The sequence below is a fragment of the Sorex araneus genome, chromosome 5 (assembly GCF_027595985.1).
Source record: "Sorex araneus isolate mSorAra2 chromosome 5, mSorAra2.pri, whole genome shotgun sequence".
Lineage (NCBI taxonomy): Eukaryota > Metazoa > Chordata > Mammalia > Eulipotyphla > Soricidae > Sorex > Sorex araneus.
The window spans coordinates 83646854-83666308 of record NC_073306.1 but is presented as its reverse complement, the minus strand read 5'-3'; the positions used below and the strand labels follow the sequence as shown (position 1 = coordinate 83666308).

At 63.3% G+C, this 19455-nt stretch overlaps 1 protein-coding gene across 1 annotated transcript; it reads left to right on the top strand.

Annotated features, from left to right (window-relative positions):
* Positions 1-242: 242 nt before the first annotated feature.
* PEAR1 (platelet endothelial aggregation receptor 1) lies at positions 243-19202 on the top strand. The gene is made up of 25 exons (XM_055138799.1): positions 243-380; positions 6624-6726; positions 7287-7467; positions 7732-7874; positions 8916-9020; positions 9185-9285; positions 9870-9962; positions 10067-10310; positions 10623-10743; positions 10893-11029; positions 11120-11332; positions 11515-11689; positions 11773-11893; positions 13015-13178; positions 13263-13365; positions 13576-13722; positions 13948-14073; positions 16175-16303; positions 16391-16519; positions 16626-16838; positions 17019-17107; positions 17232-17367; positions 17508-17576; positions 17655-17885; positions 18226-19202. The coding sequence occupies exons 4-25, from the start codon at positions 7768-7770 to the stop codon at positions 18375-18377; spliced, it is 3105 nt and encodes a 1034-aa protein (XP_054994774.1). The 5' UTR covers positions 243-380; positions 6624-6726; positions 7287-7467; positions 7732-7767; the 3' UTR covers positions 18378-19202.
* The last annotated feature ends 253 nt before the right edge of the window (positions 19203-19455 follow it).

Genomic DNA, 19455 nt, shown 5'->3' with positions numbered 1-19455 from the left:
CATTTGCAGACAGGGGAACTGAGGCACGCGCGATGCACGAAGCGCCGCAAGCCGCTCGGCTGGCGGAACTCCGAGGTTCTCCTCCCCGCCCCGTTGCGCGGCCCCCTCAGTCCCTGCCCAGCCAGTCACCCCCCAGTGCCCCCCTCCCCCGCTCCCGGTTTCCTTGTCAAAACTTCCTGCCTGGGCGCGGGCCCGAGTCCCACCCCCTTCCTGCCCCCCACCCCCACCCCTCGCGCCCTTCCCCGCCCCGCGCTCTCAGCCTCGGTCGCCGCCGCTCCCGCAGCCGGGCTGTGGCGCAGGCAGGACCCCCGCCCCGTCCCACGGGCCCCCTTCCGCGGTCCCCGGGCCAGAAGGGTTTGACGGAGCCGCTTGTCAGGCAGGTGAGTGCCCGCGACCCCCTACGCCAGGGGAAGGGCGTGTGCACGCTCTGGGGGCCGGTGCGGTGCCCGAGACCCCTGGGCGGGAGGGGGCGAGAAGGGACCGAGGCCGTGGGAGGGGACGGTGGAGGGGGCCGACGGGGGCCGCAGCAGCTTCGACGCGCAGCGACGCGGAGGTCGCATGCGAATGCGGCTGCTTCCCGCGCTCCCGCCCAGGGCAGCCGCCCTCTCCCTGGGGTCCCCTCTCCCTGGGGCTGGAGGGAGAAGGGGCCCTCACTTCGCGGGGGGTGGGGGAGAGGAATGAAAGGAGCACCAGGGCGAGGCAAGCCCCCTCCCGGGTTGGCGCTCCGACTCCCCTGCGCGGTGGCCAGCGTTGCAGCAGCCAGGGCACATACTTGGCGCGCTGGGGCTCTGGGTGCGAATTCGGCCTCGTCGTGGGCGGGGCCCCAGCACAGCCCCCTGGCGTCCAGGATGCCCCTGAGAACCCAGGTGCCCCTGGGGTGGGCCTAGAGGGTCCCCAGCTCAGGCCCTGAGCTGTGCCCCAGCCTGTCCTCTATGGACCCTCTGCCCACACCACACACAGACACTGAGTATTGCAGGGAGCACCCCTGAGCACTACTTAGGAGCCTCCCCTCAAAAGGGACTTCGCCTATGCCTCACTTTCCCAGCTGCACCAGGGGGACAGTCAAACAGTGCATGCCCCGTGAGTTGTGAGGCACAAGAGGGCAGATCCGAGTCTCGGGCTAGGAACATTCATGGCCCATGTTTGGGGGTTTTCTGGTTGGTTTTGCTCTGGGTCTCAGCGGTTTCTTGGGGTCTCTGTTCTTTCTCTGAGAAGTGCTTGAGGGACCGTGAAGGGCTGGGGACTGGATGTGACCCTCTTGCATGCAAAGCATGTGCCGGCCCAGGTGCCTGCTGTGTTTGGGACAGGGTATACTTCCCTACGTCGCCCAGGCCCCGCAGCGCCCCCCAATAGTGATAGCACCAAGAGGGGGCCGCTGGGGGGTAGGAAGGAGGGGCTCTGGCCTCAGCCCCTCACCCTTACCCCATCTCATTTCCCTGGCCGACTCTCAGCGCTCTTGTGGCTGAGGGTGACCAAGTCCGAGGGGACGCTCCGGAGGGGCCTGGGCGGTGACCCCAGTCCCGTGGGATAGGGACAGCTTGTGCTGGCCTGCAGTTCCCAGGCCCAGCCAGACCTCGGCTCCAGGCAAGGGGTCACTGGCCCCAGCTGTCGGGGCGGGGGTGGGGGTGCTGTTGTCTGAAGCCCAATCGGCTCAGCACCATTCCGAGACACCCCTGCCGTGTCCTGGCCACTGCCCAGGCCTCCCCTGGTCTCGCTCTGCCATCGGGGCTCCCCACCCCGCCCCCCAGCTCTCCCCTATCAGGCGTCCCCAGAAGAGGAAGCCCGCTCTGCAGGCAGGCCCGTGCCCTGCCCCTCGGAAACCCCGAGAGATTAGGGGTGAGTGGGGCGGGAGGCGGTGAGGAGCTGGGGCCGTGTGCCGGCTCTGCTGGCGCCAATCCTTGGCCCATAGCCTCGGGGTGGGGGACGGCAGGACAGAGTGGGGACCCCCGGACAGGGAGACTGAGCCCGCAGGGAAGCAAGGGGGATGGTCACAGAGAGGTGAGGGGGAGATCAGAGGGGGAGAGGGTCGGCCTGGGAGACAGAGCGAAGCCTGGGAGGCAGGATGATCCGCCCGGCCATACCCTGCTCTGCTGTGCTGGCTGTGTGGCCTTGGGCAAATGACTTACCTTCTCTGTGGCATTTCACCTGCACCCTGGTGGTGATTGTGCCCACCTTGCAGGACTGTGAGAGAACTGAGGGGCAGGCTCTAGCCCAGTGGGCCACACCTGGCTCTGCACTCAGGTGCTCAGGGACCCTGTGGGATGCTGGGGATTGAACTCAAGTCAGTCGCATGCAAGGCAAATGCCGTGTCGCTCCAGCCCTAACCTGAGCACGTTTAATGAAGTGGCCTGAGAGGGACAGCGTGCGGGTGGGTCTGGCCTCCCAAACAGGGGCAGCGGGGTGTGCTCCCTCAGAGCTCGGGGCATGAGCTGTGTGTCCTCGCCGGGCCTGAGGTGCAGCATCAGGGCTGGACCCCGGCCCTGTCTCTGGCCCTGGGGTGCCTCATCCCCAAGGCACTGGAGGAGCTGGGGGATTCCTGTCTGAGGTGGCCGCGGGTATGAGGAAGGAGGGACAGGTAGCCCCCGAGCCGACCCCACCCTGCTGGCTCCTCCAGGGCCCATGGAAGAGTTTCCGGTTTCTCTGCCCATGTGTTCCCACTTTCTTGCCGCCACCAGGTGCGGGGGGCCAGACCCTGCTCTGGGAACCTCAGAGAGGAAGAAGATTTGGGGGGCCCGTCCTGGAGGAGAAACCTGACTCCCAGCCAGGAGTGCAGAGAGGGGGCACTCGTCACCTGATTAGTGCCACATGTCCCCACGGAGGCCCCGGCCAGCCTTCTGCAGGGGGGTGGGCCTCTGGGGTCTGACACAGCATACTCGAGAGGAACTGGGCTCAGGACCCTCAGGGTCCCCCCGGGCCAGGGGCCCCCAGTTTGTACTGGCAGGTGCAGGCTTGAGGGCCAGAGCCATTGAGAATTTCCTGGAAGAGGAGGCTGGGCGGGCAGGTAGGACCTGGGGACTGTGTGCAGGAAATGTGTGGACAGGACTGTATAGACAGGGAACCATGTGGACAGAGGACCATGTGGACGGGGGGCTGTGTGGACAGAGGACCGTGTGGACGGGGATATGTGGACAGGGGACTGCGTGGATGAGGGACTGTGTGGTCAGGGGACTGCGTGGTGGGGTCAGTGGGCTACCGGGTGTGAGGGGTGGAGGTGGGGCCAGGCAGGGTGTCTGGTGGGGGGCAGTGACCAGAGCGGCGCTGCGCTTTGGGGACCCCGGGGCTGGGGAGGGGCACACAGCCCTTGGCCTAGCACCCTCAGTGCCCCCACTTGGTGATGCTCGAGGCTTAGTCCTGGCTCTGCACATAGGAGTTACTCACGACGGTGTGAGGGAGACCATACGGGATGCTGGGAATTGAACCAGGGTCTTCTGTGTACAAGGCAAACTCCCTACCCACTGTGCTATATCTCCGGCCCCCGTCTACCTGTGTTTTTTTCTCTTTTCTATTCTTTTCTTCCTGTTTTTGGTTTTTGGGGCCGCACCCGGCAGTGCTCAGGGCTTATTCCTGGTGGTACTTGGGGGGGGGGACGCTGTACGGTGCCAGGGATGAACTGGGGTCCGTGTGTTCCAGGCCGGCCTTCCCTGAGCCGGAGCCTGCCAGTGTCTCTGCGGCCCCTGAGGGCGGGTCAGCTGTCGGGCAGGTCATTCTAGCTGTGCCCTCTAGGCGCTGGCCTGCGGCCTGGCTCTGAGGGTCACTAGCACCCACTCGCAGGTGGGGCCAGCCCCGCCCCCACGGCGTGCCCTGGCTGTTTGGTGAGTCAGGGCCCAGCAGTTTCCCTGCTTCCTGGTGAGTAAACAGGTTGGCCCAGGACCCTCCAGCTCTGCTTCCTGCGGCGCGGAGAACACAGGCCGGCCCTTAACCCCTGCCCCTTCCCGCCCAGCCTGAGGCTCACACGCAGGCTTCCTGTCCCTCCATCCGGCAGACATGCCTGGCATGCCAGAGGCCGGGCCGGCTGTGGGGAGGCTGCTGTGTCGGCATGGGACAGCGGCCCCACCGTGTACCGAGCGGCCCCCTCGGGCAGGAGAGCCAGCTCAGGGCATCCCGGGGGGCCCACAGGGGCAGAGGCTCCCAGCTGGGCATCCGCTGTCACGACAAGCACGGCTCAGGAGGGCGATAGAGGAGCGGCGGGGACAGAGGTCAGGGAGACGCAGCCGGGCATGGACCATGGTGCTGGGTGAGGGCGTGGTGGCTGCAGCTCACTCCACATGTGGATGCAGTTGCCCTGGCACGGTGAACGCACCACACAACTGTGCAGGCCGACCGAGAGGCAGAGAGAGGACAGAAGGAGCAGAGCGTGCAGAGGGTACCCGACAAAGAGCCAGACCCAGGCAGACAGAGACGGGCAAGTCTGAGATGCAGGCGGGGCGGGCGGTTTCCGCTGCAGCCACCACATCTTGTTGGGTGGGAACCCCCAGTTCCCCCCCTCAGGGAGCCGAGGAGGGGGCGGGGGTGTTACTCTCCCATTTCACAGATGAGAAAAGGGAGGTTCAGAAACAACTTGTCCGTGGCTGCCTCCAGGATGGGGCGGGGAGCACCAGGAGGAGGACGGGGGAGAGAGACAGGCCAGCAGGGAGCGGCAGCCTCCCCCGCCAGGGCTGGCCGAGCACCTGGCCTGCAGCCCATGATTCTGGGGGATCAGGTTCCCGGGGGAGCTCAGCCCCCCTTCCTCCACTTCCTTTCTCGCTGTCAGCATCTTAAGCCCATTCCCTTTCCCGGATCATCCTGGGGGTTCTTCAGAAAACACGCATGCGTGCACACACACACACACACACACACACTCTCTCTCTCTCTCTCTCTCTCTCTCTCTCTCTCTCTCTCTCTCTCTCTCTCTCTCTCTCTCTCTCTCTCTCTCTCTCTTGCACACACACGAATCAGCTCTTTGAGGAATATAGGCCCAAAGCGAGGGCTGGGGCCAAGGGGATGGGCCTGTGGGCGCAGGAAGGGAGAGGCCAGCCAGGGGCTCTCGTGGGGCCCATCACCAGCCCAGCATCATGGAGTCTGTGGCAGTGACCGTTACTCACGAGTGCAGAGGATAGTCCCCCAGGGAAGGTGCCATCGTCTCAGCCCAGCCCCTCCAGGAGACAGACTGGGGCCCACCCAGGTATAGACGGAGCACCCAGTACCCTTTGCCCACCTCCCCCACACACAAGCTGGCGGGATGCTTCGGGTCCCCTCTCAGGCCAGCACTCTGCTCAGGGGCCATCTGTGTGATCTGGGCCAGCCCTGCCCCCTCCCCATGACCCTGGACTCTTATGGGACCACGGGGAGGGGGAAGGGGCTCCCTGAGTCGGGCTGAGCTTGGAGACAGCAGGGGAGGGGGCTCTGTGACCCAGAGGCAGGGCTGGGGGCTGGGGACCCTGGGCTGGCCAGGAGCCCAGCTGTTTTGCATCTCAAGCTGGAGGGGTGAGAAGTGTCAGCTCATTCCTGACTATAAACACGTCCCGGTTCCCACGCTGGCCCCCAGCCCTTCTCCAGTGCAAGCTTCGGCCTGGCTCCCCGCCCCCGGCCCCCCATAACTGAGGCCATTAAAAAGCAATGCAAGGGCTTGGGATTCTGGCCAGCATTCGGGGTTTCTGGTGAGGCCGACGCTATGGGGAGCCTGGCTTTGCGTTCCAGCCTATACAGCAGGCTGTGTGGCCTTGGGCAAGTGGCTCACCCTCTCAGTTTCAGCCCTGAAATGGAGTTTGCTACCAAGGGCAGATGGTAGCTTGAGTGAGAGGGGGCAGGCTCTGCTCAGTGCCAGCAGGTCTGACTGGGGGTGGGGGTATATTACAGGTCCCTCAAACCAGAGTTGCTTCGGAAGGGGGCCTGGGAAGCCCCGTCTGAACCTGAAGAAGCACGGTTCGGGAGGCCACTCAGATGCCTGTGGCGGGCGCACCGAGCCCCTAGCAGAGCATAAACCTTAGCACCACTAGGTGTGACCCCCCAGAACAAACAAACAAAACAGCTGGCCAGCATCCAGTGGGGGAAGCCAGGGGTCCCGGGCGGGCTGAGGGATTTGAGCACCCAGCCTGCTTCTTAGACATTAGGTCTGAGGAAGGGGGAGCCGCGCCCATCCCTCCCCTCCCGGCCCCCACTGGCCTCTGCACCCCATCCTGGTGGCCAGCCCCACCCTTGACCAGCCTCGTCCGCAGCCTGGGCTCTCCCGCCCTCTGGGACAGGCCAGGCAGGAGAGGCGCTGGGGGGGTGCTGATGCTCACCCCAATTCCCAGCCTCTGCTCCTGGTGCTCTGTGCCCCTCGCTGCAGCCGGGGGCTCCCCGCAGGCCTGTGCAATCTGAGGGGGCGCTCCGCTCCCATGGGCTGGACTCCTTGCCAGGCCCCGTGCCCCTGGGGGTGGTGAGGGGCTGTACGTGTGGGTGTCGGGGGCGTGCCCTGGCTGCAAGGACAACCCTAGCTGGGCTGTCTGAGGAGTGAGTGCTTTGCGGGTGATGGGGGCTGCTGGCCAGCCTGGGGACAGGCATCCCCCATTCTGATTCGGGATGGTGGGAAGACCCCCAGCTAACTGCTCTCTGCCCCTACACCCCATCACAAGTTCAGAACAGGCTTCACTTCCTGTTTTCAGGCTTTGTATCCCCTCCTGGGGCTTCCCCAGAGCCTTCCCGGGCCCCCAGGCCTGGCCCCTGCTCCTCTGTGTCCTTGGAGACCCAGCTTGCCACAGAGGCCTGGTGAGTCTCTTGGGCGCTGATGGGAGGGATGGAGATTTGTGGGGGGCTGTGCCAGGGGAGCCTAGCCAGAGAGATGGGGAGGGGGCAGAGACCCAAGGTGGGGATGACGGTGGGGGGCAGACCGTGGGTGAGAGGGGGTTAAGCTGGGGAGCGGATATCTCCCCAAAGAGGGATCTGGAGACAAGGCTCAGACCCTGATTGGAGGAGGAGTGAGGGGGCCCTGGGAGTGCGTGGGTGGGGGGTACGGGGTAGGCCTGGGCCGCATTCCGGAGATGCTCTGGGGGCCCGGGCCAGCCGCCGCGACCTTCCCAACCCCGGAGAAATCACAAGCAGATGTGGGTGCCTGGGCCTGGTGTGGGGGCGCCGGGATCCCTGCCCATGTGAGGTCCCGACCTGCTCCCCACCTCCTGGGCGAGGCAAGTGGGGGCGGGGGGCGGGGCCGGCAGGGGGCGGGGGCTTCTCCCGAGAGTTTGGGTTTGGCCTGGGCGGTGCACCTGGCCTGGGAGGGGGGTCTCTGGAGTGCTGGCCGTGCTGTCAACACCCCCATGCCTGATTTCAAGCGGGACTTTGCTGAGCTTGGAGGCACGAGTCCGGATGAACGGCGCCAGCGCGCGGTGGGGGCTGGCCGCGGGCCCCCCAGGCCGCAGCCCACTCCCACCCCACCTCTGCAGGACGCCCCCCGCGGCTTTAGGCTTTGGGGCTCTGCCCGCACACCCCCAGTGACGGGCCTCAGCACCTGAGGTAACTGCTTCCTTCACTGCCTCCTGCTGCTGGAAGGTTCTGCTCTGGGCACTGCGGAGGGCTGGGGGCGGGGGTGGGGGGTGGGGAGGTGGTGGTGGCTGGGATTGGGACATAAGGACGGGTCCCTCTGAGGCTGCAGGTGTGGATGCTGGGGGCCCCAGGAGGGAGGGGTGGGTGCCTGGGGAGAGCAGGAGAGACTCAGGGGGTGGGGGGTGGCGCCAGGCTGGGGCCCCAGAGCCCCAACGTCTGCCCTCCCGCGCCCAGGTCCCTGTGCAGCCCAGCCTGCCGCTGACCTCAGGAATGGTGTCGCCCCTGCTTCTGCACCCCCTCCTGCTCCTGGCCCTGGGCCTCGGGCTGACCACAGGCCTCAACCACAGTGATCCCAACACCTGCAGCGTCTGGGAGAGGTGAGAGGCACAGTCCCAGCCGTCCCGACCTCCCCTCCTGCTGCTGCCCTGCTCCCCTCACCCGTACCTTCTCTCCCTTCCTGCTGCTGCCCTGCTTCCCTCAGCCTTGTCTTCTCTCCTCTCCTCTTGCTTCTCTGCTCCTTTAAGTCCTCTTTCTCTCCCCTCCTCCTTTTGCTCTACTCCCCCCTCATCCTTGCCTTCTCTCCCCTCCTGCTTCCCTGCTCGCCTCACCCCTGCCTTCTCTCTCCTCCTCCTGCCCTACTTCCATCACTCCTACCTTCTCTCCCCTCCGGCTGCCCTGGCTGCCTCACACCTACCTTCTCTCTCCTACTCCCGCTCCCGTCACCCTACCTTCTCTCTCCCCCTGTTATGCTCCCCTAACCCACCATGTCCCTCTCTGTGGGGCCCACCTTGTGTCTGCGCACCTAGGTCTGTCCATGGCCTGTAGCTCCTGGTGGGCACAGATGGGAGCCAGCACCCCAGGGCAAAGGGGACCCGCCTAGGAAAGGAGACGGGGTGGGGTGGATGGTTCTGTCCAGATCTGCTTCAGCCTCAGCCCAGAGCAGAGTGGGTGCGTTTAGCCCCGAGCTTGGGAGGGAGTGGGGATGCATGGAAGTCCAGGGTTCCCAAGGGGACTATGACAGGGGCTCTATGAAAGGGGGAATGTCCCAGAAATATCCTTATTCTGGAAGGATCCATTTAAAATGGAGGGGACAGAGGCTGGAGCGATAGCACAGCGGGTAGGGTGCTTGCCTTGTACAAGGCCGACCTGGGTTTGATTCCCAGCATCCCATATGGTCCCCTGAGCACCGCCAGGAGTAATTCCTGAGCGCAGAGCCAGGAGTGACCCCTATGCATCGTCGGGTGTGACCCAAAAAGCAAAAATAAATAAATAAATAAATAAATAAATAAATAAAAGGGAGGGGACAGGGAGGTCGAGTTTGGAGGAATCAGGCCCAAATCTTGGGTTGTCCAGTCCTCATGCCCCTGCTTCCTGCCACCCCCTCGTGCCAGTTCCGAGCTCCTGTTTTTGTCCCGCAGCTTCACCACCACCACCAAGGAGTCGCAGTCCCGCCCCTTCAGCCTGCTGCCCCCCGAGCCCTGCGAAAGGCCCTGGGAGAGCCCCCACACCTGTCCACGGCCCACGTGAGCGAGCCCCAGCCCTGTTCTCCAGTGCGAGATTTAGGGGGGCCTTCGGGCTGGAGGCACGGTGCAGCCGCACGTGTTCATGGTGCATGGCCGGGGGCGTGGAGGCGGCCACCCTGGTGCCCGGGAGCAGGGAACACTCAGGGCATCTCCGGGCTCCCCAGGGTGGTCTACCGGACCGTGTACCGCCAGGTGGTGAGGATCGACCACCGGAGACGCCTCCAGTGCTGTCGAGGTTTCTACGAGAGCAGCGGGGCCTGCGTCCGTGAGTGGGGGCGCATCAGGGGCTACTTGGATACCTTGGGTTTGGTTTGGTTTGGTTTGGGGGCCACCCTGGGCGGTGCTCTGTGCTCAGGGGACCATATGGGGTGCTGGGGCTGTGAACCCAAGGCAGCTGTGTGCAAGGCAAACGCCCTGCCCAGTGTACTCTCCCCTGTTTTGGTTGCACCTCCCACTCGGCCACTGTGTCCCTGTCTCCCGCCACCCCATCTCTCCCACATCCCCTCCACATTCCCCAGCCTGAAACTGGGGTCCCCCTCTCTCCCCCAGTCTCTGCCTTGTCCAGACTCTGCCCCCCAGACTGGAGGTCTGACCCTCTCCCCGCTGCCTTGCTTGCCGAGCCCCTCTGGCTGTGCCCATGCCTAGTCCTTCGCTGAGGGAGGACCCCGCCCCCCCTTTCCCAGCAAGGCGCTGAGGAAGAGCAAGCAAGAGGGGCTCTAGAGCCCGAGTCCTGTCAGCGCTGAGCAGATTGTGGCGCCCAGGGGCAGCACGCAGGGCTCTGGGGTGGGGGGAAGGTGGGGTCGGCCTCCGAGGACACGGGGGTGCAGCCTGCCCTCCTGCCTTGCCCAGCGCTCTGTGCCCAGGAGTGTGTCCACGGACGCTGTGTGGCGCCAGGTCAGTGCCAGTGTGCGGCAGCCTGGAGGGGTGACGACTGCTCCAGCGGTGAGTGGGGGCCCGGGGACTCGGTTCAGGACACAGCCCCGGGTCCTGCCTGCGGGGGTGGGGGCCCGGGGGCCCTGATGACGCCCTGCCTCTGTGTCCCGCAGCCTGTGCCCCAGGAGTGTGGGGCCCCCAGTGTGACCGGCCCTGCCTCTGTGGCAACAGCAGCTCCTGTGACCCCAAGACTGGGGCCTGCCTCTGCCCTGCGGGCCTGCAGCCCCCACTCTGCCTGCAGCCCTGCCGCCCAGGCCACTATGGTCCCGCCTGCCAGCTCAGCTGCCAGTGCCACGGGGCGCCCTGCCACCCCCAGACTGGAGCCTGCTTCTGTCCCCCAGGAAGAACTGGGCCCAGGTGGGTAATAGCGGGGGCGGGGGGGCAGTGCATTAATGGGATGACAGTCTTCCTAGGCACAGGAGAGGGAAAAGGGCACGCGGCTGGAGGCCCAGGGTCCAGCTTCAGGGAGAAGCCCTGGAGTGGGACGCCCCTGAGACTTGAGCGAAGAGGGAGGGCTGGGGGGGCGACTGCTGTCTCCCCATCTCTGCACCGGGGGTGCTTGCTTGCTGGGGGTTCTTGCCTGCCGTGGCCAGCCTGGAAATTGGCACTTTCTGGGAATCAGCCTGGAAATCCAGGCCTGGACACTGACCCGCACCCTGTGCCCAGCAGCTGTGAGCTGTCCTGCCTCCTCAGAGACAATAGATTCCTCTGCCCCCGGACCCATCCTTGCCACAACGGGGGTGTCTTCGAGGACCCCCCGGGCTCCTGCAGCTGCCCCCCTGGCTGGATGGTATGAGAGGCGTGAGGCTCCCCGGACTGACTATGGGGGTTGGGTGGGCCTGGGCAGGTTTGCATGTGGGCTCCGGGTATGGGACCATTGGGGTGGGTGGCTGTCGGGCAGCCTAGGCACTTGGGGCTTGAGACCTCTAACTCCACCAGGGCACCATCTGTTCCCTGCCCTGTCCCGAGGGCTTCCACGGACCCAACTGCTCCCTGGAGTGCCGCTGCCACAATGGTGGGCACTGTGACCGCTTCACAGGGCAGTGCCGCTGCTCACCCGGCTATACTGGGGACCGGTGAGTGGCCTTGGCAAGGACAGCTCTGGCTGTGGGGAGGGGGCTATCCATGGGGAGGGGAGGCCCAGGCTTACCCATGGAGATGCCCAGGTGCCGGGAGGAGTGCCCCGTGGGCCGCTTCGGACAGGACTGCGCAGAGACCTGCGACTGTGCCCCGGGTGCCCGCTGCTTCCCAGCCAACGGCGCTTGTCTGTGTGAACACGGCTTCACGGGAGACCGCTGCTCCGAGCGCCTGTGCCCCGACGGCTTCTATGGCCTCAGCTGCCAAGTGCCCTGCACCTGCGACACGGAGCACAGCCTCAGGTACGGGTGGGCTCAGCGCCCCTGCGACAGGCTTGGGATGCTGGAGTCCAGGGGAGTAGCGGCAAGCCCCATGGGGCAGTTCCACAGGCCGGAAGGATACCCCCGAAAGGAAGAGAAGGTGCCAGGCCACCTCCTTGGGAGGGGGTTGGCAGTACCCGGGTTGAGCCCACCTTCCCCCGCAGCTGTCACCCGATGAACGGGGAGTGCTCGTGCCGGCCGGGCTGGGCGGGCCTGCACTGCAACGAGAGCTGCCCGCAGGACACGCACGGGCCCGGCTGCCAGGAGCACTGCCTGTGCCTGCACGGCGGCGTCTGCCAGGCCGACAGCGGCCTCTGCCGGTGCGCGCCCGGTTACACGGTGAGGCGCTGGGGCTCGGAGGCCGGCGGGCTGGGGAGGCCGGGGGCGCGCCAGCCGCTCATTCCCCGCCCACCCGCTTCCAGGGCCCGCACTGCGCCAGCCTCTGCCCGCCGAACACCTACGGCGTCAACTGCTCCTCACGCTGCTCGTGCGAAAACGCCCTCGCCTGCTCACCGATCGACGGCTCCTGCATCTGCAAGGAAGGTATGGTGAGGGCGGGGCGTGGGAAGAAAGGCGAGCGTCAGGGGCAAGGCCTAGGGAAGGAGGACAGCCCAAGGGGCGGGGCCTCGGAAAGGCGGGCATGAGGGGCGGGGCCTTGGGAGGAAAGGCGGGCGCGAGGGGCGGGGCCTCGGGAGGAAAGGCGGGCGCGAGGGGCGGGGCCCTGGGGAAGGCGGACGGCGCGAGGGGCGGGGCCTCGGGAAAAAGGACTTGCAAGGGACGTGGCCTCGGGGGAGCGGCGGGGGGGGCGGCGAAAGGCGGCTACAAGAGGCGGGGCTTCTGGAAGGCTGCTTCAAGAGGGCGGGACCCCGGGGAGGAAAGTAAGGGGCGGGGCTTCGGGAAGATGGTTGTGGCGGGGGCGGGGCCTCCGGAGGAAAAGGTATTTGTAAGGGGCGGAGAGCGAGGCTGTTATAGGAGGCGGGGCCTAGGAAAGAAAGCCCGCTAAAAGGGGCGGGGCCTCGAGAAGAAGGGGCGGCGCCGGCCGAGGGCGTTGAAGGACGGGCAGCCGGGACCGGGAGGAGCCAATGGACTAGCGAGACCCTGGGAAAGCTGCCCAGAGCCTTCTTCCTTCCTGGAGTATCCACTTTACTTTCCTTCCACTGTAAAATTCCTGCTTGACCCGAACAGCCCAGTCCAGGGGCCCCGCATTGGTAAACATTCTTCGTCCTCAGTCACGCAGAACGTTACGGTGCGGTGCCACCGAGGGGCCGAGGTCCACCAGGGGCAACCATTTCACGGGGTTCTAACACCATTGTGCTTAGCTGGATCGTATGATGTCCTGGGGAACAAAACCCCTTCTCCAAGCCTCACCCTTCCCTGTCGATCCTCTTCACAATTTTCATTCCCTGTTGGAGCCTCCTAAGTATTTGGGTTTGCCTTCACCCCCTCCCTTGCAGAAAAGGCAACCAACAACTAGTAGGGGGGGGGTGACCTCTACACCCAGGCACTGCTTAGTCCTTGGCCGTCTCTGTTTACTGTTCCTGTCTGGCCACCGTCACCTCAGTACCGCCAATAGCTTCTAGCCCAGACCTGAGCCAGCCCAACCCTGTGTACTCACTGCAGTGCGAGCAGTGGGGCCCTTTTCTAACTGCCAGCCCCTTTTGCAGGTTGGCAGCATGGACGCTGTTCAGAGCCCTGCCCGCCTGGGACCTGGGGTTTTGGGTGTAATGCCACATGCCAGTGTGCCAACGGAGCAGCCTGCAGCCCCCAAACTGGAGCTTGTACTTGCACCCCTGGATGGCAGGGGGTCCACTGCGAGCAGCCCTGCCCGGTACTAGCTTCCCACCAGCCTCCCTGGGGGTGGGAAGGGCATCCCCTGCCCCAGCTGAGTGGCCCCCTTCCACTCTCTCCCAAGAATGGACAATTTGGTGAAGGTTGTGCCAGCCGCTGTGACTGTGATCATGCTGATGGCTGTGACCCATTTCATGGACATTGCCAATGCCAGGCTGGCTGGACAGGTAAGCTTTCTGGTTGGTTCTCTCTTGTGCTGGGAACTCTGCAGAGTCATGGGGCTTGAAGCTGGTCTCCTGCCTGCTGAGCCTGTACTCCAGCCCCTGGGACGTTTTCTCTGTGGGGTGAGGCAGGGCAACATCTGACCGGAAATGTGTCCAAGCCTCCATGGAAAGCAGGTGGGCCCTGTCCGGGTTCATTTCACTCCCTCCCCACAGGGTCCCGCTGCCACCTGCCCTGCCCTGAGGGCTTCTGGGGAGTGAACTGCACCAACACCTGTACCTGCAAGAACGGGGGCACCTGCATCCCTGAGAATGGCAACTGCGTGTGTGCCCCTGGTTTCCGAGGCCCCTCCTGCCAGAGAAGTGAGACTCCTGCCCACCCCCCACCCTCTGCCTGCCAGCTGGAGAGCATGGGGCTGCGCCCCTTGCCAGAGCACCCCCCTTTCTCTTCCTCTTCCTGGTCTCTGCGGCTGGCTCCAGTCCCGGGAACAGTTGTGGGAGCAGGAAGGAGGGGAGGTGATCGGGTCAAGCCTGACAGAAGGTGGGGCTCCCTTCCCGGCCCCTGTCACCAAGAGCTCCTTTCCCCAGCCTGTCAGCCCGGCCGCTACGGGAAGCGCTGCGTCCCCTGCAGGTGTGCCAACCACTCCTCCTGCCACCCCTCCGACGGGACCTGCTACTGCCTGGCTGGCTGGACGGGCCTCGATTGTTCCCAGCGTAGGTAGCGGCCTTGAGGCCCCACCTTTCTCTCTTTTTCCTTTGGCTTTTGGGCTGTACCCAGTGGTGCTCATTGTGTTCTCGTGGCTCTGCACTCCGGGATTACTCGGGGTGGAGGGGGAAGGAATAATGCACTACAGTGCCAGGGATAGAACTGCTGGTTGGCTGTGTGCAAGGGCAAGTGTTTGACCTGCTGCGCCATGTGTCTGGCCCCATGTAAGCAGTCTCAGCTGGGCATTCACTGGGTGTCTCTACAGGCTGATTATTGCTGTCCATGCTCGTGTCAGGGAACGATTGTCCTGTCTATGCACAGGGCTCCAAAAAGGACCATTATGGGGAATGGGAACAGTATCAGCTCCCTTTGGACACATTTTCTCTTTTTCTTTTTTTTTGTGTGTGTGTTGCGGGGGGTCACACCTGGTGGTGCTCAGGGTTAACTCCTGGCTCTCTCTGCACTCAGGGATCACTCCCGGCGGGGATTAGGAAACCTGTGTGGTCCTGGGGATAGAACCCATATTTGCTGCATGTAAGGCAAACGCTTCCCCCACCATACTGCCAGGAGTATCCCTGAGCACCACCAGGTGTGGCCCAAAACTAAAAAATATCATCTCTTTCCCACATGATTATATGAGGAACATGAGGGGACAAACTAGTCAGAAAATTGAGCAGGAGGCTGGAGAGATGGCTCAGACTTGAATGTGCAAAGCCCTGGTTTTGATCCCTGGCAGCACATGGATTCCCCAATCCTCAGTACCAGGAGTCTCCCTGGGGTCCCAATCAGTGCCACTGGAATAAACAAGCAGCCTTAGGAGAACACATTTTTTTGTTTTTGGGTCACACCCAGCAATGCACAGGGCTTATACTCCTGGCTCATGCACTCAGAAATTACTCCTGGCAGTTCTCAGGGAACCATATGGGATGCTGGGAATTGAACCTGGGTCGGCCGCGTGCAAGGCAAACGCCCTACCCTCGGTGCTATTGTTCCAGCCCCAGGAGAACACATTTTGAGAATGTGCATGAGAAGCAACTTAATACAAAAACACTGGGTGGGAAAAATGGGCTAAGTGCAGGCTTTAAGACTTCAGGAAGCATGGGTTTGGGCCCTGGAACTACATGATCTTCTGAGCCCTGCTGAGAGTGACCCCCAGTACCACAGGAACGGGTCCCTCAAAATTAAGAAAAGATTGGCTTTGGCTTGCTCTTCAAGCCCGTGTTCCCCCCTTGCTTGCTTGTATGTTTCTTTGCTTGTCTGATTCCACCGTGGAGAAGCCCAGATTCCCTTTTGAATTTCTCTCTCCTCACATTTTTCTAAATACATTTCAATAAAAACTTACCTTGCTTCACTGACAATAAAAAGAAAATACTGGCTGAAAACTTACCTGCTCGTTGAGCAGAGGGTCATTATCTTGGTGAAGGACAGTTTCCCACAGGGCTTGGTGGCCACTGCTGTTAGGTAAATTTCTGGTGTCAACTATGTGCAAATCACACTGGAAGTGGTATTATTTAAGAGCACTTATTTAAGAGTTGAGGGGCTCAAGGGACAGTATGGTGGAGAGGGCACTAAAAGTGGCTGACCTGGGTTCGATCCCTGGCATACCATGTAGCTCCCCGAGCACCACCAGAAGTGATCCCTGAGTGTAGGTCCAGGAGTAAACCCTGAGCACCGCCGGGTGTGACCAAAAAAACCAAAAAGAGTTGAGGTCTAGGGTCAGAAAGGTAGTACAAGGAGGGGTCAAGGCGCTTGCATTGCACGTGACTGACCTGGGTTTGATCCCTGGCACCCCATATGGCCCCTGAGCCCTACTAGGAGGGATTCCTGAGAGCAGAACTAAGAGTAAGCTCTGAGCATTGTGGGGTGTGGCACAAAAAATCCCCCAAACCAGAAAAGAAGTAGACAGGTGTGGAGCAGGTGCGGGAGTGGGGCAAGTAGCATGAGGTGGGCTGCTAATCAGCTCCGCTAGGGGGCAGTGTAGGGAAGCGCAAAGCCTTGGTGTCCCTGGGAAGACCAAAGCCAAGAGGAAAGTTTCAGTGACGTGGGTGCCGAGGGGTCCCTCCAGAGGTGCTGACCCTGCTGGGCCTGACCACAACCTTGTCTCTGCAGCATGCCCTCCTGGATACTGGGGCGCTGACTGTGCCCAGCCCTGCCAGTGTCACCACGGCGGGACCTGCCAGCCCCAGGATGGGAGCTGTTTCTGTCCCCCAGGCTGGACTGGATCCCTCTGCTTGGAAGGTACGAGCTAGGGGTCCTCCCAGCCAGCCAGGGCCAAGGCTGCTGTCCCCTGGCCCCTCTGAAGCTGTCTTCTTGACCCTCCCCCAGGCTGTGCTCCAGGAATGTTTGGTGCCAATTGCTCCCAGCCATGCCAGTGTGGTCCTGGAGAAAGGTGCCACCCGGAGACTGGGGCCTGTGTGTGTCCCCCTGGCCATAGCGGTGCCCCCTGCAGACTTGGTGAGTTCTGGTCTCATTCCTGTGGTGTCCAGAGACACAAGCCCTGTGCTCTGAGCTCACTGGCAGAGCCGAGGCAGCACTTTGCGTGACCACCCCATTCCCACAGGGAGCCAGGAGCCCTTCACTATGATGCCCACCTCTCCTGTGGCCTCTCATTCCCTGGGGGCCGTGATTGGCATCGCTGTGCTGTGCTCCCTGGTGGTAGCCCTGTTGGCACTGTTCATTGGCTACCGCCACTGGCAGAAGGGCAAGGAGCACCCCCACCTGGCAGTGTCCTACAGCAGCGGGCACCTGGACGGCTCTGAGTATGTCATGCCAGGTGAGCCGCAAGGTGGCGGGGACAGACTCTGGGCCAGGACGAGCTCAGAGGTGCCAAGGGGAGGGCTTGGAGGGGCGCTCCTCCCTAGGGCTGGGAGCGAGCAGGGCTGGGGTACAGAGAGAGGCGGCGCTGCTGGCCGGTGAGGTCACATCACAGCCCTGCCTTCCTCTCTTGATGCAGATGTCCCCCCTAGCTACAGCCACTACTACTCCAACCCTAGCTACCATACCCTGTCACAGTGCTCCCCACGCCCCCCGCCCCCGAACAAGGTCAGTGCTGGGGCTGGGGGTGACTGCAGGGCGGGCCGGGGGCAGGTGGTCAAGCCGCTGAGGCTCTAGAAAGTTCAGTCTAAGCCAACTAATTTTCCCTCTCCCACCCTACCCTGTCCTCTAGGTTCCCGGGGGTCAGTTCTTTGCCAGCCTCCAGGGCCCTGAGCGGTCAGGGGGAGCCCAGGGGCATGACAGCCATGCCACCCTGCCTGCCGACTGGAAGCACCGCCGAGACACCCCTCCTGGGCCTCCAGACAGGGGTAGGGCCTGAGCAGGGCTTCTGAGGCGGGCGGGCGCAGATGCTGATGCCCGTAGCATGGCTCCTCTGAGGGGGTGTTCCCGGAAGGGAGGTGGGCCCCACTGTTGGAGGTGGGATTCCACTACTCTGCCTTCTCCCCAGGGAGCTGCCGCCTGGACCGAAATTACACCTACAGCAATAGCACCGGCCCAGGCGCCTTCTTCAATAAAGGTGGGACGGTCTCGGGGGTTCTGCACGGCCCTTGGGAGCCAGCGCCCCCACTCGGTCTCACTTCTTCCTTGTCAGCAGGGCCCATCTCTGAGGAGGGGCTGGGGGCCAGCAGTGCTTCCCTGAGCAGTGAGAACCCCTACGCCACCATCCGGGACCTTCCCAGCCTGCCCGGGAACCCCCGGGAAAGCAGCTATGTTGAGATGAAAGGGCCCCCCTCCGCTTCCCTGCCCAGACAGCAGCGGAAGCCCCGGGCCCAGAGAGACAGAGACAGCGGCACCTACGAGCAGCCCAGCCTCCCGACAGCACGCGGTGAGTCCTCACTCTCTCCTTTTCCCTCCCGCTCAGGATGGGGGGCTGGGAGGCAGGGGGGAGGAGGGGCAGAGGGGAGACTGAGGCAGCAAGAGCGAGGCGTTTGGGCTGAGATGTGACCTCAGATTGGGCTGGTGTGGCTGCCTCCCGAGGGGGTGGGTGTGTCGCTTGGTGGCCGCCTGCCCCTGGTCAGGAGGACGGAATTGCCCAGAAACCCGTGACCGAGTCCTCCTCTCGTGGGAGGCGGCAGCCCACTGGTAGCTGAGGAGCTGGTGAGGGAAGGAGAGGCTGCGGGGACCAGCTCCCTCCAGCTCTTCAGCGGCTCCCCTCTTTTCTGCAGACCGAGACCCCGAGGGCTCCCAGCCCCCACTGCCGCCAGGCCTGCCTCCTGGCCACTACGACTCTCCCAAAAACAGTCACATCCCTGGACACTATGACTTGCCTCCCGTCCGGCACCCCCCGTCCCCGCCAGTCCGGCGCCAGGACCGCTGAGGACGGGATGCGGCATGCGGGGGCCAGCCCACCTTTGCTCTGCTGCCTGCCGCCGGGACGCAGCCCGGTGCCCTGCCAGGAGCCGGGAGAGCAGCACACAGCCCAGCAGTGCCACCTGTGGAAGCTCGTGGCGAGGAGCTGGACTCCTGGGGTCCACTGGGAAGCCAGTGTGCCCTTCCCCAGCGCACACTGCCCACCCCCTTGGGCCCTGTGTGTGGAGGCTGGATAACCGTGCGAAATGGCGCTGGTGAAGTGGTTTCAGATTGATATTGAACATAGATATTACGTATCTTTCATGTTCTCTCAGGCTGGACTGTGTTTGCACACGCATGTGCACGTTTCTGCCGGTTAGTCAACAGCCCAGTTAACCCAGTTAACACAGTAATCAGTTTCTTGCATTCACTCGGTACCTCCTCACCAGTTACTCCAACCAAACACAAGCCTATCCCTGCTTGCCTGAGAGTCTTTGCACTTCATGGCTGCTCTGGGCCTGAGTCAAAGCTTTCCGAGGCCTTTATAGTTTCTGCTGGCCTGACCCGGTCGCTGGCCTCCAGGTTCCCTGTTTATCCATATCTCCCACCCTGCAAGGGACTACCTGGCCCTCCTGGTTGCTCTTTCTCCCTGGTTCCCAGGGAACTCCGGTCAGGTCTCAGTTTTCTTCTGGGGCTTACCCCCTTTGCTTGCACCTGCAGAAGGTCCTTGGGGTGCGGGACACCTCTGGTGCTGGGGTGATCACTGCAAAATGGTTTGAGGAAGGTCTGCCTCACCTCGGACTGTGAGTTCCCTGGAGGCAGGCCTGTGTGCATTCGTTCCCCCAGACACACAATAAAAGCTCCCCAAAAGACTGGCTGTGTGAAGTGAGGACACCAGAGATGTTATGTGCTCAGCTGGGTGAACAAAAGGCTGCAGATTGGACCCATCAGAGATGGTCCTTCGTACAGCGGATCAGGGCAGAGTGGAAGGGGGCGGGAAGAGTGGGCTGCGGGGGTGCAGGGCAGGGCACTAAATTACCAGTGGACTAGGTCTGAGAGACAGAACAGAGGGGAAGGCTTACGCACCACAGACCTGGAATTGATCC

Excerpts from the sequence above, each read along its gene's own strand:
- PEAR1 (XM_055138799.1), top strand. The coding sequence starts at position 7,768 with ATGGTGTCGCCCCTGCTTCTGCACCCCCTCCTGCTCCTGGCCCTGGGC. Across the intron at positions 10,744-10,892 it reads GCTGCCCCCCTGGCTGGATG|GGCACCATCTGTTCCCTGCC; the intron begins GTATGAGAGGCG and ends TAACTCCACCAG. Across the intron at positions 14,074-16,174 it reads GGGCCTCGATTGTTCCCAGC|CATGCCCTCCTGGATACTGG; the intron begins GTAGGTAGCGGC and ends TTGTCTCTGCAG.